This window comes from Telopea speciosissima, unplaced genomic scaffold (assembly GCF_018873765.1).
Source record: "Telopea speciosissima isolate NSW1024214 ecotype Mountain lineage unplaced genomic scaffold, Tspe_v1 Tspe_v1.0352, whole genome shotgun sequence".
Taxonomy (NCBI): Eukaryota; Viridiplantae; Streptophyta; class Magnoliopsida; order Proteales; family Proteaceae; genus Telopea; species Telopea speciosissima.
Genome location: NW_025317688.1, coordinates 5,122 through 20,506, shown reverse-complemented (window position 1 = coordinate 20,506; position 15,385 = coordinate 5,122). Strand labels below are relative to the sequence as shown.

The 15,385-nt window shown below is 39.9% G+C and overlaps 2 protein-coding genes across 2 annotated transcripts; both read left to right on the top strand.

The window, feature by feature from the left end:
* The first annotated feature begins 12,755 nt into the window (after window positions 1-12,755).
* On the top strand, window positions 12,756-13,538 carry LOC122647996 (scopoletin glucosyltransferase-like). Its single transcript, XM_043841275.1, has one exon. The coding sequence runs from the start codon at window positions 12,756-12,758 to the stop codon at window positions 13,536-13,538; it is 783 nt and encodes a 260-aa protein (XP_043697210.1).
* A 42-nt stretch (window positions 13,539-13,580) lies between these two features.
* On the top strand, window positions 13,581-14,177 carry LOC122647994 (UDP-glycosyltransferase 90A1-like). Its single transcript, XM_043841274.1, has one exon. The coding sequence runs from the start codon at window positions 13,581-13,583 to the stop codon at window positions 14,175-14,177; it is 597 nt and encodes a 198-aa protein (XP_043697209.1).
* The last annotated feature ends 1,208 nt before the right edge of the window (window positions 14,178-15,385 follow it).

Here is a 15,385-nt window from a genome sequence, read left to right as displayed (position 1 = left end):
TCTATCAAATCCATTTTAATAAAGATTGTATTTATAAACTGCATTAATATTTTATGTGCAATGATTGCCCTAGGTATGACTTTTAAGTTAGAATTAAGCATTTTGTTCTTATGGTTGTTACACTGTATATCCTTGAATGTGATTGTAGAATATGAATGTGAGCATTCATATAGTATATATATTGACGTGATTATTCAAGATTCTTATATGGAATACCGCCAGTTGTTTGAGCAACAAGATTCTCTAATAGTTGTTTTTTCCATATACCTGAGAGATCTTTACCGTTGTAATCGTGCATCATGCGTCTGTAGTGTACCAAAGGTTGATGCCTACATTAGCTACATATCTATGCACTTGACGTGTTGTGTTCCATTATAGATGGAAGAGATGTAGAACAAAGAATCCATTTCTTGAAGGGGAGAACATCTTGAGAGAGTTGTCTCATTGTGATTGAACGAAAATTCTAGTACCAGGAACAGTTTTATAAATTATTTACCATGTGTAAATCATTTTTAAAAATGTTTTATGTTCAATCACTAGTTAGGTCTCTCTGATATTGACTATTCAATGGATTAAGGTTTTTGACAATGTCTATTTCCATACACTTAAGTCCATTATGTGATGTCGTTTGTAAATTAACTCTTCCCCCCACGAAATCAAATACCGGCAACCATTGAACCCAAAAAACGTATCTCAAAGTGTCGGCAAACCTAAAACCAAAAGGCTCTTCAACAAACCCAAGTAAATACGATGAGGCGATACATAATATACATGGGATTTGCGCACATGTATAATGTATCGGAATTATTATACACAACAAAGAGACTTAATTATTCTTGAATTCATGTCTCCATTTCACAACGAAGAGACTGTCTTAGTCATGTTTTCTTCTTCCCTTGGTGTGTGTGCTTCAAGAAAAATAGAGAGTTCCATGATCTGATGATGGGATATTATATTTTAATTAAGGGAGAAAGAGCGCCACCCTGTTAGGGATATAAATAGATATTCGTAAATTTGAATTCGGTTCGCATTCATATTCGTTTAGGGGTATCCATATCCGTTTAGAGATATCTGGAAAAAAATTCAAATAATCCAGAAAAAAATTTGTCTGAGAATAGATATCCAACTAATAATAAAAAATTATTGCGCCTAGTTGTCTGGTCTCACTCAGCCACAGACTAGACCGCTCTTGCCGTTGCTTCTTTAGTAAGTTCTGGTGTGTTAGTATGCTTATGGCTTGGTCCTTTCCAGTGCTTGGATGGATCTGCGTAAGTGCCGACAGTCTCGCCTTCCTTTCTGAGTATACAAGAGCAAGTCTTTGAATGAATTAGAAATAACGAAGAAGGAAGAAAATGAGACGACTCTTTCTTGAACTATTTCATAAATAGATCTTTGCCTCCATATTATATATTCAGGGGTCTCCAATGTGTTGGAGGAGGCCGAAGATTGCGACTTCCAAGCTTAGTACTTGGAGACTATTGCTCGTCATAATCCCACATTGATATTTATGGACAGGATTCAGTAAAGAAGGTGAGAACTCCAATGATTGAGCGGGGAAAGACTGAACTCTTGGGGAAGATCAGCTTGTAATAACATTAGTAGTAGTGGAAGGGGCCAAAGAGTAGACTCAGAAGAGTCTCGGACTGAGTGCTCAGACATTCATTCAATCAATATCGGATTGAGATTGGTTAGATAATAGGTTTTTATTAAAAATTGAAAAAAGAAAGATTTCTTTTCGGTAAAGCCTAGTCAAGAAGGTAATAGAATGTCTCCGATTGTTTCAGGGGAAAGTCGGGCGATAGTAAGGATTAGATCAAATGGGGGATGAAAGGATATAGCATGACCTGTGTTGTTCCGAATAGAACTGTGATAAAAGAGGAAATATGGAGATAGTTCGCTAATGAAAAAGCTTTTACTGCTGCCCATTTTTTTTTTACGAATATGCTTTTTTGACATAGAACTACATTTCTTTGAAACTGCCATTGAAAAATAAGGAAGATTGCTATAGTTGAATGTGAAAGACATGTATTGTTTAAAATGGATAGCTCTTTCTATTCCTATTCATTATCTATTCCATAGATGATATCTCTTTCATAACATGGACAAATATAGATAGTACCTGCCGTAACATTCAAGTAATGTCCTTTGATTTCACCCGTTTCAGTCTGTGCTATACTCTAGTCTCTATTCTTCTTTAGATCCCTTGTGTCACTTCGATATATAGTATCATAGATCGGGGTGGATGCAGAGGAAATGAACGTATTTCCATACTATTAAGTAAGTAGAATAGATATAAGATAATCTAGAGTATGCCACATCACTTATTCTACTTCTACCGATACAATACTAGATTTTACGGAGGCTGTTCATGCATTGTGGATCACTCAGACAAATGCAGTAATTCGTGAAAAAAGAAAACTAATGGTCTTGAAGGTTTCTGAAGATTCAACAAGTTCTAAGGACCGAGGAAATGAGAATCATGAGACTATGACAATTAAGAGACATGGATTGAGAGTGAATTGTATTTTTCGGGGGAGGAAGGTCTCGGTTACACAAGTCAGAATGTAAACGGATAGTCAAAAATCCAAATTCGATTCGCAACCGCATCCGTTTAGGGATAGCCCTCTTCGGTCATGAAAATAAGTGGGATGGGATAATATGATGGTTTTCCATAAAATTCTAAAAAAATCAATTATTTATTTTCATGCGGGCGATGGGAAACTAACAGACAGTATGCTTTAATTAAGGATGATTGTCTACTTATATGGCAAGGGAGTTATTCCACCCCACTTTTCTTCAAAGTTCTACCATTTTTCGATTTTCATTGTTGTTATGGTTATTATAACAATTCCGATTTGGATTACAGTATGAATTTCTATGATGACATCAGCTTCTCCAACCCCTTCAGCTACGATGATTTCATTAGTTGTTTTTGTTATGATGAAGACATAACTATAAGGGTGATTACAATCAGTGTTGGGTTGAGTGTTTCGCTTACCCTTTCCGTTGCTACCATGATGAAGAAGAAGAATCTTACCCCAAAAAACAAAAAAAAACAAAAAAATGACGAAGAAGAAGAGGAGGAAAAAGAAGAAAAAAGATGTTGAATTTGGTTATTTATTTAATGTGGACCCCACAGTATCACCTTTCCCATCTTTCCCTTTGCTTTTCTTTTGTTTTGTTTAACCCTACTACATGTGTGATTCCCATAACTTTAACTTTCTTATTCCATTTTGTCCGGCAAACAAACAGGGTCATAATATACCAGTTCTGGTACAGCACTACAGCCTATTGAGAGGGCATTCTACATCTAGTCACTTACTTTGGTGAGTTCAAATTTTAGAAGATTTGAGAAAATTTCTACAGAGATTAACATGATTGTTGACTCTCTAGCAAGGAAGACACTGTGATTATGTAAATGACAATATGACTTAGTTCCACTCATGATTATTGGAGACTTGTAACTCTGAAGCTAAGAGTTTTTCACTTTCCAATGAATAAAGTTGATTTTTGCCACACAAAAAAAAAATAAATTATTGCAAGTTGAATAAATCCTACCAAGAAATTGAGTACAATATTTTTCAAATACTTTCTTTACACACCCCAAAGATAAGGGTGTCAATTTAGGACTTGAATCAGGAATCGGCCCGCTAGGAACAAGAATTGACCCACCCAATAGCTTATCGGTCCGGTTCCGGATCTACCGATAAGTTATTGGTTTGGTTCCAGATTTACCAATTAGGAACCGGTGGAACCTGAACAAATTCACTTACAAACCCTATCTATTATATAATTCTTAAGATTGAAGATCATGAGAGCTAAGGTCAAACCCTTTATTTCTTTTTTTTCAGTCTTTGAATTTTGGCTAGTACCACTTGTTTGATATACTATTTTACCAAGGATTTGATTGTAAATTTAAAGGTCCATTTAGGAATGCTAACTTAAAAACATACCTTAAAATAATCCTAACTTTTGAGGGTGGTGGTGTTCCTATTTATTAATTAATACAAACCAAGAGGTACTGTAAACTATTTTGTGATTTGAGAAAGAAAAAAAACATGAAGCATATCTCATGTGATTGAAATTAGTGTCTTATTATAATGGGAAAATTTCACGGATACCCCCTGTAAGTATACAATATATCACGGACACCCCAAACCTTGTCAAAATATCATCGACACCCCTTATTTTATGACTTTATGTCAACTTAGTCCACTCCATTAGGTTTGTGCAGTTAAGTGGCTGTTAACTCTTTTATAATGGGAAAATTAACCTTGCCACAGGGTGAACTTCCCATAATACCCTTAAGGTTAAAACCCCAAAAACAAGCACCATTCTCATCCTCGTCTTCAATTCAGCTCAAACCTTGAAGTTTGCAGTGAAGATTGTTTTTTGTCCTTGTCTTCTTCTCGTTAACTCTTACAGAGTCTTCAAATGCTTCCAATGAAGATGAAGCAGAAAAAGATTTAGATAAAGAAAGTCTTCTAATGCTTCCAATGAAGATAAAGCAGAAGAAGATTCCGATAAAGAAATCCCTCTCTGCTCACATCCTACAAACCCTAAACCTTCACCTGAACGACGTCACTGAAACGCCCTATAACTGTTGCTATGCCACCACCGAGGTGAAAAAGCGCCGGAATCAGAGTTTGGCTCATTGTGTCGAATTGCGAAAAATCTCCAAAATTTCAATTATTTTGCTCTTGAATTTCAGTTTCCTTGATGAAATCCACTTATTGAATTATCAATACAGGGTTTCGATGATCCATTTTAGGGTTTTGGATTAGGGATTTGAAAGGTTTCTGTATCGTTTTGGAGCTTTTGCTTTATCTTCTCAATTAAAGACTGACTTCTGTTTAAACTTAATTAATGGCGGTCATGGCCGAAAACCCTAGAAGTGCAACCCTCATTAGTCCCTCGAAACACTCGCAGAGCAACAACTCAAAAATTCTCTCTATTCTGAGACCACAACTATTCTCTTCATATCATGACAACGCAAATATCTCTCCGAGTGTGAAGATTTTCTTTGAAATCATCTCCAAAGCCCCTGTTCCTGAACTTGAAGCTGCATTATCACGCACCGAAATTTCTCCGTTGCCAGAGCACGTTGAAGAGGTGTTGAAGTTCTGTTATGGGTCTCCTGCAGCTTCAATGAAGTTTTTTAGATGGGACAGAAAAGGAAAAGGAAGAAAACCAGAGTTATGGAATTTCAGTTCACTAGCTCACTTATGGTAACGAAGAAAGAAAGATGGAAATGAAGAGAAGAAAAGGGATGGGGATGGGGATGGGGATGAGATGGGGATGGGGATGGGGAATAGGAAGGAAGAAGTGACTGACCTGGGTCGCCATGAACAACACTAATGAGTTGCAATGAAACTCCTTTTCCCAAGAACTCATTAATTGGGTTAAAATGGACATTTCAAGTTTGGATGCTAACTATGCTTAACGTTAAGGGAAAGGTTGATATTTTGACAAGGTTTGGAGTGTCCGTGATCTATTGTATACGTATAGGGGGTGTCTGTGAAATTTTTCCTATTATAATATTATTAAGGATTAAATACACATGCACCTCCTAAATCGTCCAAATATTCCACATGCCCCCTGAGATTCTGATAATTCCATACACACCCCCTAATTTTCAACTTAATCCCATTTAAGTCCATAGCGTTAATATCAGAGTCCAAAGCCATGGACTGAGATGAACGACACGATAAGGAAAGAAATCGTCATGGTCTGTCGAATAGTTGCACTTCAGAGTCCAAAACCACCAAGAACCCTTACAAAAAGAGAGGGTTGGTTGTTTATTGAATGGAAGAAAAATGAGTAGCAGAGAGTGGAAGATAAACGAGTAGCAGAGCAACGGGGGAGATGGTGAGTAGCGGATCTGATATGAACGACACGACACGAGTAGCTTTCAAGGCTCGCCGCAAACGCCTCCCTCAAGATCTCTTTCTTCTAATTGCTCGCCGGTGATGCTGCCTCTGCATCTTTCCATACTATTTTACTGAACAAAGGAGTTGATTTTTATGAAAAAAATGGAAAGAGAGAGGGAGAAAGAGGAGGAGGAAGAAAGAAACGGACGAGTCAAAGGCTTCCTTTACACACTTCCATTTAATTCATATAATAAAAATATACTATTTTAAAATAAAAAAAATAAAGTAGGGTATAAATGTTGGGGACTTGTGGCGGGAGGACTTAAGAATTACTAATCAATCTTCGGTTTTGCCAAATATTAGCTTGTACATAGGGATGTAAATGAATAGTCAAAATTTGTTTTCGTATGTGTATTCGTATCCGTTTAATATTATCCGAATCCGTTCGAAAGCTAAACGGATATGTATACAGATAGGCTATAATTCTCCGAAAAGCTATATTTACATGTAAACGGATAAAATATTCGATCCAAATCCGTGTCCATATCCGTTTAGCACTATCCGAATTCGCCCGAAAGCTAATCGAATGCAGATGCAGATATAACACTATCCGAGCTGAATCCGATCCGTTTACATCTCTACTTGTACATGGTCTTTCATCAAAAAAAAAAAAAAAAAAAAAACTTGTACATGGTGAGCCTTGAAATCCTCACTAACCCCTAATCAATGCATATGGACCAGTGGCTAAAGCAGGTGCCCACATGTGTGAATGTTAATTCTAAAACATGACTCGTTTTGACTTGAAGTGATCAGGCCGAGTCATCAATGTTTTGAGAAAACGAGTCGAGTTGGAAAATTTGTGGTCTTCACAGCTCAGAGGTAACAAACCGATAGGCGTTTAGCTCTATCTCATCGGCGATCTCCAAAGTTTCGAACCTAACCTTAGTTAGTAAATTCGCGTATAATATGCGTATTATATGGGTTCCCATATTTTTAAACATATAATACTCCCGTCCCCTTATTTTCTTGTATTTTTATAAAAAAAACGCATTTTTTAATCGATCGAGTATTATACTCATATAATATGCATATTATACATTTTTTTTAAAAAAAAAAAAATTACCCAAAAGATTAGAATTTTGGGAAACGATTTCACTTTCCCTTTCGTCCCTTTCGATTTGCGTTAAACATCCAACCGTAGCAGGCGACAGTAGCCGCCCTCCATCTCCAATCATCCTCGCCATCTCCATTCAACAAAGCGGCACTTAAGTCTTGTACTCTCCTCTTGCTTCTCTGGTCTTTGAACTTTGATGGTGGTAGTGAAGCAAATGAATCTGATGTGATATTGGTGAGAACGGCTCAATCTCTATTCTATTTTATTCTTGTTTTTCTGTCTCTTGTAGCTAATGTGTACAGTGGAGATCCATATCTGGAACTCTCCCTCTTGTCTTGTGTTGGTTAATTAGTGGGAACTCATCCCCCTTCACAAGAACACATCTGGCTAAAAATATATGGTTATCTCATTGTAGATAGAAAGAAATGTAATGCTGGAAGAATGATTTAATGATAAGGTAATCGACTTGCTCATCTCATTTTCAGACAATCTACATTCATTTCTTGTAGATTATTGATATTTTGGTATGTTAAATGATAATCTTAGAGATGTTATATAGCATATTATATTATTGTGTTTATTTTAGTTCATAAAATCATGATATTATTTTGTTTATTAGGTGGTGAATGCATGTTATATAATGAATATATGTCTGTTTTTTTAAAAGTATTATTGCCGTCTATGCCGTATTATACCTGTATTAAATGCGTACCATATTATTACCGTATGCGTTTTATGAAGCCGGATTTTTTAAAAGTATTATTACCGTCTAGTCCGTTTAATTGCCGTACGTATCCGTTCGCGTTCAATTGCCGTTCCCGAACTTACTAACTAAGAACCTGACCGAGCAACTCTACTCATCTGAGAGAGAGTCTCCCTCGTTCCGTTATTCTTCGTATCCTTCTATTTTCTTTATTTTAAGTTTCAAAACCAAAATCTTTTTCAAATTTCTTTGATTCATGAACAATGATTGAAAACCTTCAATCTCGCGTCTCTCTGTACCCTGTCGCTCTTGCAGATCACAAGAATCGAGGAATCAGATTCGATTAAGAGAATTGTTTACCATCTTTTTGGCTTGGAGATTAGAATTTTCTCGGATTTCAATCTGATTAACCGATCCTAGAGTTGAGCTCGTCTCCAGGGAGCCCAGCACGCCCAGAGAGCATCCAGCCGTTGGTTTGTGCTGCACACATCCCTAGGCATGCTCTGAGATGTGTGCAGCACAGTCTCATCCTTGGATGCCCCCTGGGCGTGCCCTAGGTGCTAAGTTCCCTGGAGAGGAGCCAGATCCCCGATCTTACGGGGAACAATCGTAATAAGGTATGGATCCTCGTTTTCCAATTTGTGATGGCTCAAGATTGAAAGGCGCAAATGTAGAATTTCATTTCGTCATTAATTTTGATTTGAAATCGATCAATCTTCGGGAAGGAATTTTCTGCAAATTGTTGAGAAGGTACCTCAACCTTCTCTAATCAATTGATGTCTTGTGATCCGATTTGATCCTCTACGCCTGCGTTTCCAAAGGAACCACGGTTCTCACTGAGCTCATCTTCGGTGACAAGAAAATAGAAACCCTAGCCTTGCAATGCCTAGAAAAGACTCCCGGTCTTCAAGCCATGTTTTCTCACACCATTTTTCTCCTCTCAGGTTCCTTGCCCGGTTAGGTTCGTAGGTTCCTTTCATAGGGAGGGCGAAAATGACAACCTCACCCCACCCGGGTAGTGTATTTGGGCAGGGGGTGAGGTCGTCATTTTCGATCCCCTATGAGAGGAACCTGCGAACCTAACCGAGCAGGAACCTGAGAGGAGTTAAGTCTAGGGAAAATATCTATAGCTTCTTGATGGAAGATCCTTTTGTATATTTTGCGATCCAAAAGCCCCTGTAGAGTGTATAAATAGTTTGAATCTATATATGTGATTAGGAACTTAAAAAATAGGGTAAAGTACACTTACCCCCTATAATGCACCCAATATTCCTCGTACCCCCCTAAGCTTCTGATAAGTCCACGTACCACCCCTCAATATTCCACGTACCACCCTTGCTTTACCCCCTAATGCCATTTAAGTCCACACCAGGTATTAAATGCTAAAAGATGATCGAATTACCCTTTCTTCTATCTTTTCTAAACTTTGAAAAGACCTAATTGCCCTGACCTATTTGCTAAAATTGGAAAAGACCAAAATGCCCTCATCTTCCCCAAATCATCATCTTCTTTTACATACCCACCACCCCCCCCCCCCCACCATTAACACCATCACCATCCCACCGTGAAGCCCCACCTCACTGTCTCTCCTCGCCTCCTCTACTTCCTCCACCTCTCGTTGAGTTGGGAGCCGCAGGATCGGTGTATTCGTATGCATAGTTAGCAGCAACGGCGATTGACTGAGACGGGTGATGCATCGGATGGTAACCCAAAATCTGCTGCTGATGTTGATTCGAAGGCACGTGAATGAGCGGTGGAGCTGCTGTGGCAGCCGTTCTGTACACATGGGCTGCCGATTCGGGCTTAGCAGGAGGAGTTGCGGTCATGGGGGGATAAACAGGCGCAACGGGCTCTTTGAAAGCAGCAGCAGAAGTGATCATGGCAGGGTTGGGTGGTGTTGAGGGTCGACTAGATGGGATGGTTAGAGTGTCGCCTACATAGGATTGAACAGGCAAGTTGTAAGCTTGTGGTTGCCTAATAGGCAAGAAATACATTGCGTATTGCTGCTGATCGAGTTGGTGAGGAAGCTGCTGCTGCTACTGCGCCGAAGGGTACATTGGATCGTATGAAGAGACGGGTACTGGTCCTGTGGCGTGATGGTGGATGTAATGCGTGCCTGCCGGGATGAATTGCTGCTGCTGGTGATGATCCAATTGTGAAGGCAAGATGTACCCAGCATCCTGAAGTTGCTGTTGCTGCATCTGGATCCGATAGCTTGGATCAGACATGTTAGCTTTCGGATCAATTGGAATCGTAGGGACCCTGTTGTCTCTAGCGGGAGATGCAGGTGCGACTGGATCTTGATAGAACACTAGCTTTGGGTGAGAATTGGCATCTCTACAACATTTTTTAAACAATTCAGAAATCGTTTTCCAATCAAATAAAAACTGAATCAATCTAATTTAACATCCCAATTCCTCAGAAATATAGAAATCGAGAAATCGAAATAAACATAAAAAGAACTAAGAAGAGAAGAAGCAGAGAGATTGAGGATACCTTGCAGCTGCATCCGGGGAAGGTAAATCAACTCCCATCCTCTGTTGCAATTGCGGCTGTGGCAGCTTCCGAAAACCATTAAGGGCTCCGTGATCTGATCGCTCATCGTCCGAGTAAACCTGGCCGGAGTTTTCACTAGCAACAGTGGTAGGGTTAACCGTAATAGCTGGCGCCATTGCTGCAGCTGCGACGATGGTCGGAACAGGTCGCGGAGAAGTCAAGGAAACAAAACCCTCCTCTTGCTTGTGCGGAGCAGCGACACTCAGCTGCGAGAAATGTTCCTCTAGCCCAACCTTTTGATCATGCAAGCGAACACCATCCTCAACATGAACCCGAATCGGAGGCAAATTAGACATAGAAGGCGAAGAAGTTGTTGAACCAAAAGATGAATTGGTTTCCATCATTGGAGAATCCGACAACGATTGAACATCTTGCCCAGATTTATTAACCTGCTTGTTACTGCCACCCAGGGAATCAGAGCCTCCCCATCAGAAGGGTCGATATGGATAACATCGTTCAGACCCAGGGAATCAGATTGAGCCTCCCCATCACGGTGGGATGCTGATGGTGTTATTGGTGGGTGGTGGTGGGTATGTAAAAGAAGATGATGATTTGGGGAAGATGAGGGCATTTTGGTCTTTTCAAATTTTAGCAAATAGGTCAGGGCAATTAGGTCTTTTCAAATTTTAAAGAAGATAGAAGAAATGGTAGTTTGGTCATCTTTTAGCATTTAATATCTGGCGTGGACTTAAATGGCATGAGGGGGGTAAAGTAGGGGTGGTACGTGGAATATTGAGGGGTGGTATGTAGACTTATCTGAAGCTTAGGGGGGTACGAGGAATATTGGGTGCATTATAGGGTGGTACGTATACTTTACCCTAAAAAATAAGAAGCAGAGAAGAAGAAGAATTTACTTGCAGCAGTTGGTCGTCATCAGAGCAAGAGTTGGTTCCCGGAGCAGCAACGGGTCACGGAGCAACAGGTAACATAGGTTGGGTGGGGGTTAGTTTCTTAAGAACAAATAGGGGCAGGGCAATAAGATCTTTTCAAATTATAGGGGTGGTTAGAAGAAAGGGTAGTTTCGCTAATAAAAAAAAGTTTTTAATGTCTAACGCCTGATATTAACAGCGTGAACTTAATTGGGATTAAGTTGAAAAGTAGGGCTGGGCATGAAATTATCAAGGGGTGTATGTAGAATTGTCAGAATCTCTAGGGGGCATGTGAAATATTTGGACGATTTAGGGGGTGCATATGTATTTAATTCTATTATTAAATATATGTAACATGTGTTAAGGGATATTTTTTTTTAATAATTTTAGACTGATTAAAACTGTTTAAGAATAAAAAACAGCCCACCCATTAGGTAATGGTCTTGGATTTTAAATTTATAATCAGTTAGCTTATTAGTCCGATTGTGATACTGACCCCTTAGGCTGAAATCGATAAAAAATCAGACTGATAACCCAGAACCGGATCAATTGACACCCCTATAAGGTCCTACCTAATGAAGCTCTTCTTGAGCCACCCAGAGTACTTCGTAGGGGAAACTGCAAATGTGTTGTGTCTCTCACTCCAAACTCCAAAAGCTCCAAAGTTTTGTTTTATTTCCAAAGTCCAAAGTTCAAAGTCCATCATCTCTTTTGTCCTTTTGTGCTATTCCATTTTTCCATGTTACTTGCCGATAAAAATAATCTTCTGTCAGTTAGACAAGGCAATGGTATCAAAAAAAAAAAAAGGCCAAACGTTCAGACTCAGGCTGTGCCAGACACATGGGGGTGAAATAATCATCCCGTCCCCTAATGGTAGGTCTATGTGTCTAGACGCAGGCTGTGCTGTAGTACAGAAAACATTTGTCCAACAAAAAATCAGCAGATAAGATGGAGAGAGCAAAAGCAATTTGACTTTCTTCCAGCCATGGTGGGAGCTAGAGGGTCGGCCAAGCAAAAACACCAAAAAACAAGGATGATTTTGGTAATTTCATAGATGGGACTATATCCCCTGTTTTTGAATGTTTTTGCTGGGTTGGACCCTCCAGCTCCCGCCATGGCCGGAGGAGAGCCAGATCCGATAGAACCTCCAAAAAAGATCCTGTCCAGCACCCTACCTGGGATGCATGTGCAGCGCCGAACACAATGAGACGTGAAAAGACAGCTCACCATTGCTCGGGCATGGGTGAGGTGGTCTTTTCACGCCTCACTGTGTCCGGCATTGCACGTGCAGCCCAGGCAGGGTGCTGGACAGGAGCCGACTCCGATAGAATCTAGGGGGTCTTTGTTTATGGAACAATAATCTACCAAAACAAAGGCTAAGGTCGTTAAATAGAGCTTGCAGTTGCACCCATTCTTCTCAATTTCCAATTCAGCCACTCCATTATTTTCCTTTCCTTTTCTTTAGTCAACTTGCGTGAATATATAAATGGGGAGACAGAGTTCTCGACATCTCTCTTCTTTCTTTACTCTTCCACATCAGAAAGAGAGAGATAAGCTTATTTCTGTCTCCTTTCCCCGATCATTCTTCCTGCACATTCATAGGTGAGGAAAGAGAGCAACAGCAACAACAGCAGTAGTATTTCATGGGTTCTCCAGCACCACCCCACATAGTTATCTTCCCTTTCATGGCTTATGGCCATATCATCCCATTCTTAGATCTCTCAAAAGCTCTCACACACAGAAACATCAAAATCACCATCATCACCACTCCAGGAAACGCTTCATTCATCCAAAAACATATCTCCAAATACCCACAAATCCATCTCAGTGAAATCCCATTCCCTATCACACAAAACCTCCCCAAAGGATGTGAAAACACAGCTCAGTTACCTTCCATTGCCTTCTACTTCCACTTCTTAGAAGCCACAAAACAGCTACAAGAACCCTTCCACCAACTCCTACAAAACATGTCTCAATCCAATGATCTCCCTATCTGTGTCATCTCCGATTTCTTCCTCGGCTGGACTCTCCCTGTTTGTTGCGAATTTAGTGTTCCTCGCCTTGTCTTCCATGGTATGGGTGTGTTTGCATTAGCCATGAGTAAGACCGTGTCGCTTCACACGCCCCACCTTCATGTGTCATCAGATACTGTACCCCTAAACTTGCCCGGTTTTCAACTCCACTTCACTATGACCCGGTCCGACGTGCCGGAGATGTTCTTTTCATCGGACCCGGACAACCCGATTATCCGGCTCATATCTGAGGCGGGTCAGCACGAAATGGATAGCTGGGGGGTGATCGTGAACAGCTTTATGGAGCTAGAAGGGCCTTACGTGCCCACCTATGAGTCTTTCTTTGTTAATGGAGCTAAATCATGGTGTGTTGGTCCACTCATACTCTATGACCCACCGGCTGAACCGGTTTGATCAAAGAATACCATGTGTGTAAAGTGGCTCGCCGAACATGCCATGCCGGAATCAGTAATCTACGTGGCATTTGGGATCCAGGCTGATCTGTCAGATGCCCAGCTGGACGAGGTTGCTTTTGGGTTGGAGATATCGGGTCATCCTTTCATATGGGTCGTCAGGTCCAAGACTTGGTCCACACCTAATAGTTTGGAGGAGAGGGTGAAATGTAGGGGTTTGATAATGAGAGAATTGGTCGATCAACGACATATTCTTGCACAAGGTTCGACCGCCGGGTTCTTGAGCCACTGCGGATGGAATTCAGTTCTGGAGAGCATATCGGAAGGTGTTCCGGTTCTGGCCTGGCCCATGATAGCGGACCAGTTCTTTAATGCTAAGTTTGCTGTTGATGGGTTGGGTGCAGGGTTGAGTATTGGGAAGGTGGAGCCCAAAGGCATTGTAGGGAGGGAGGCGATCAGCGAAGGTGTGAGGGAGTTGATGGGAGGAGAAAAGGGGAAGGCTGCGAGAGAAAAGGTCAAGGAATTGAGCCGAGTGGCCCGGAAGGCGGTTCAGGAGGATGGTTCATCTTATGAAAACTTGAGCCGGCTACTTGACCAACTAGGGGCCTCTAGTCTTACTAACGGCTCTGTACTACACTAGTCTAAGGCTGTTTTTGGTATGAGATGTAGGATTTTCATTCTCTCAAGTGTGGTGCACTGCCCGGTGCACCTTTAAAGTACATTCGACAGTGGCCTTTGTATTTGGGAAATTAAAAATATAATACACAAGTGATATGCACCATCTGATGCACTTTAAAGGTGCATTGGATAGTGCACCGCACGTGAGAAGATAAAAATTCATTATATGTATATCAGTTGTTTCTTTGATTATATTTCTATTTCTGCATGATTAATTTATATGGTTTCAACCTCTAATTTCTTGTCATTAGAAATCAATATAAATAGAGTTGAGGGTTGAAGTCAGTGCCGCCCAGGAGATTTGGAGTTTGAGAGACCTCATGTGCCTCATTTAGTTTAGGAATCTACCCCACCCTGACCCCACCCCCCCCCAAAAAAAAAGAAGGGGTATTTCTAAACTAGAAATCATGTACACCTATTTATGCACAAACTGCTAATGAACAATGTGCATATATAAATGGATTTAATTTAAACCAAGGGTAAATTTATCATTTCTATCTTAAGCAATCATATCAAAACAGCGATAAAGTGCCTATACTCATCTGAAATCGTAGAGATGAACCCAGCACAAAGAGGGAAAAAAAAAAGGTCTTTATTTATTCATTGTGAACAGATGTGATTCTCTTTATATCTATCCTTATCTATTCTATTTTCTTTTTGAATCCATTCATTGAAATCTTTGTTTTTTTTTTTTTTTTAATCTTTTTCGTTTATGTCGTAGTAGAATGTGGTTTTCTTCTATCCAGTCTAAGTTTTCCAATTTTATATTTAATTAAGTTTTTAGTTGACTTCATTTTTAATTTTTTTTAAACTCTAGAAATTTGTTCTAAATCTATGATTTTGTTACAAAGTATTGAAGGTTAATGCGCAACCACGAGGAAGAAACCTAGCAAACAATCATACAACATGATGAATTGAATGTGCTTTAGTACGAATGCCTATATCTACCCAAGAGAACCAGAGATTTTTCATTAAACCTGAAAAATTCTCTACATCATTCTCCACCTCATAAAGTAATCCCCTTGTGCTTGTATTTAGGTTTTACCTATATAGACAATATATAGAGAATCCAAAAACCCTAATCCCCGTGCAATTATAATTCTACTCATGTACATGTAATTGAACCAAAACATGACCCAATTAATAGTATAGACCAATACTAATTATGTG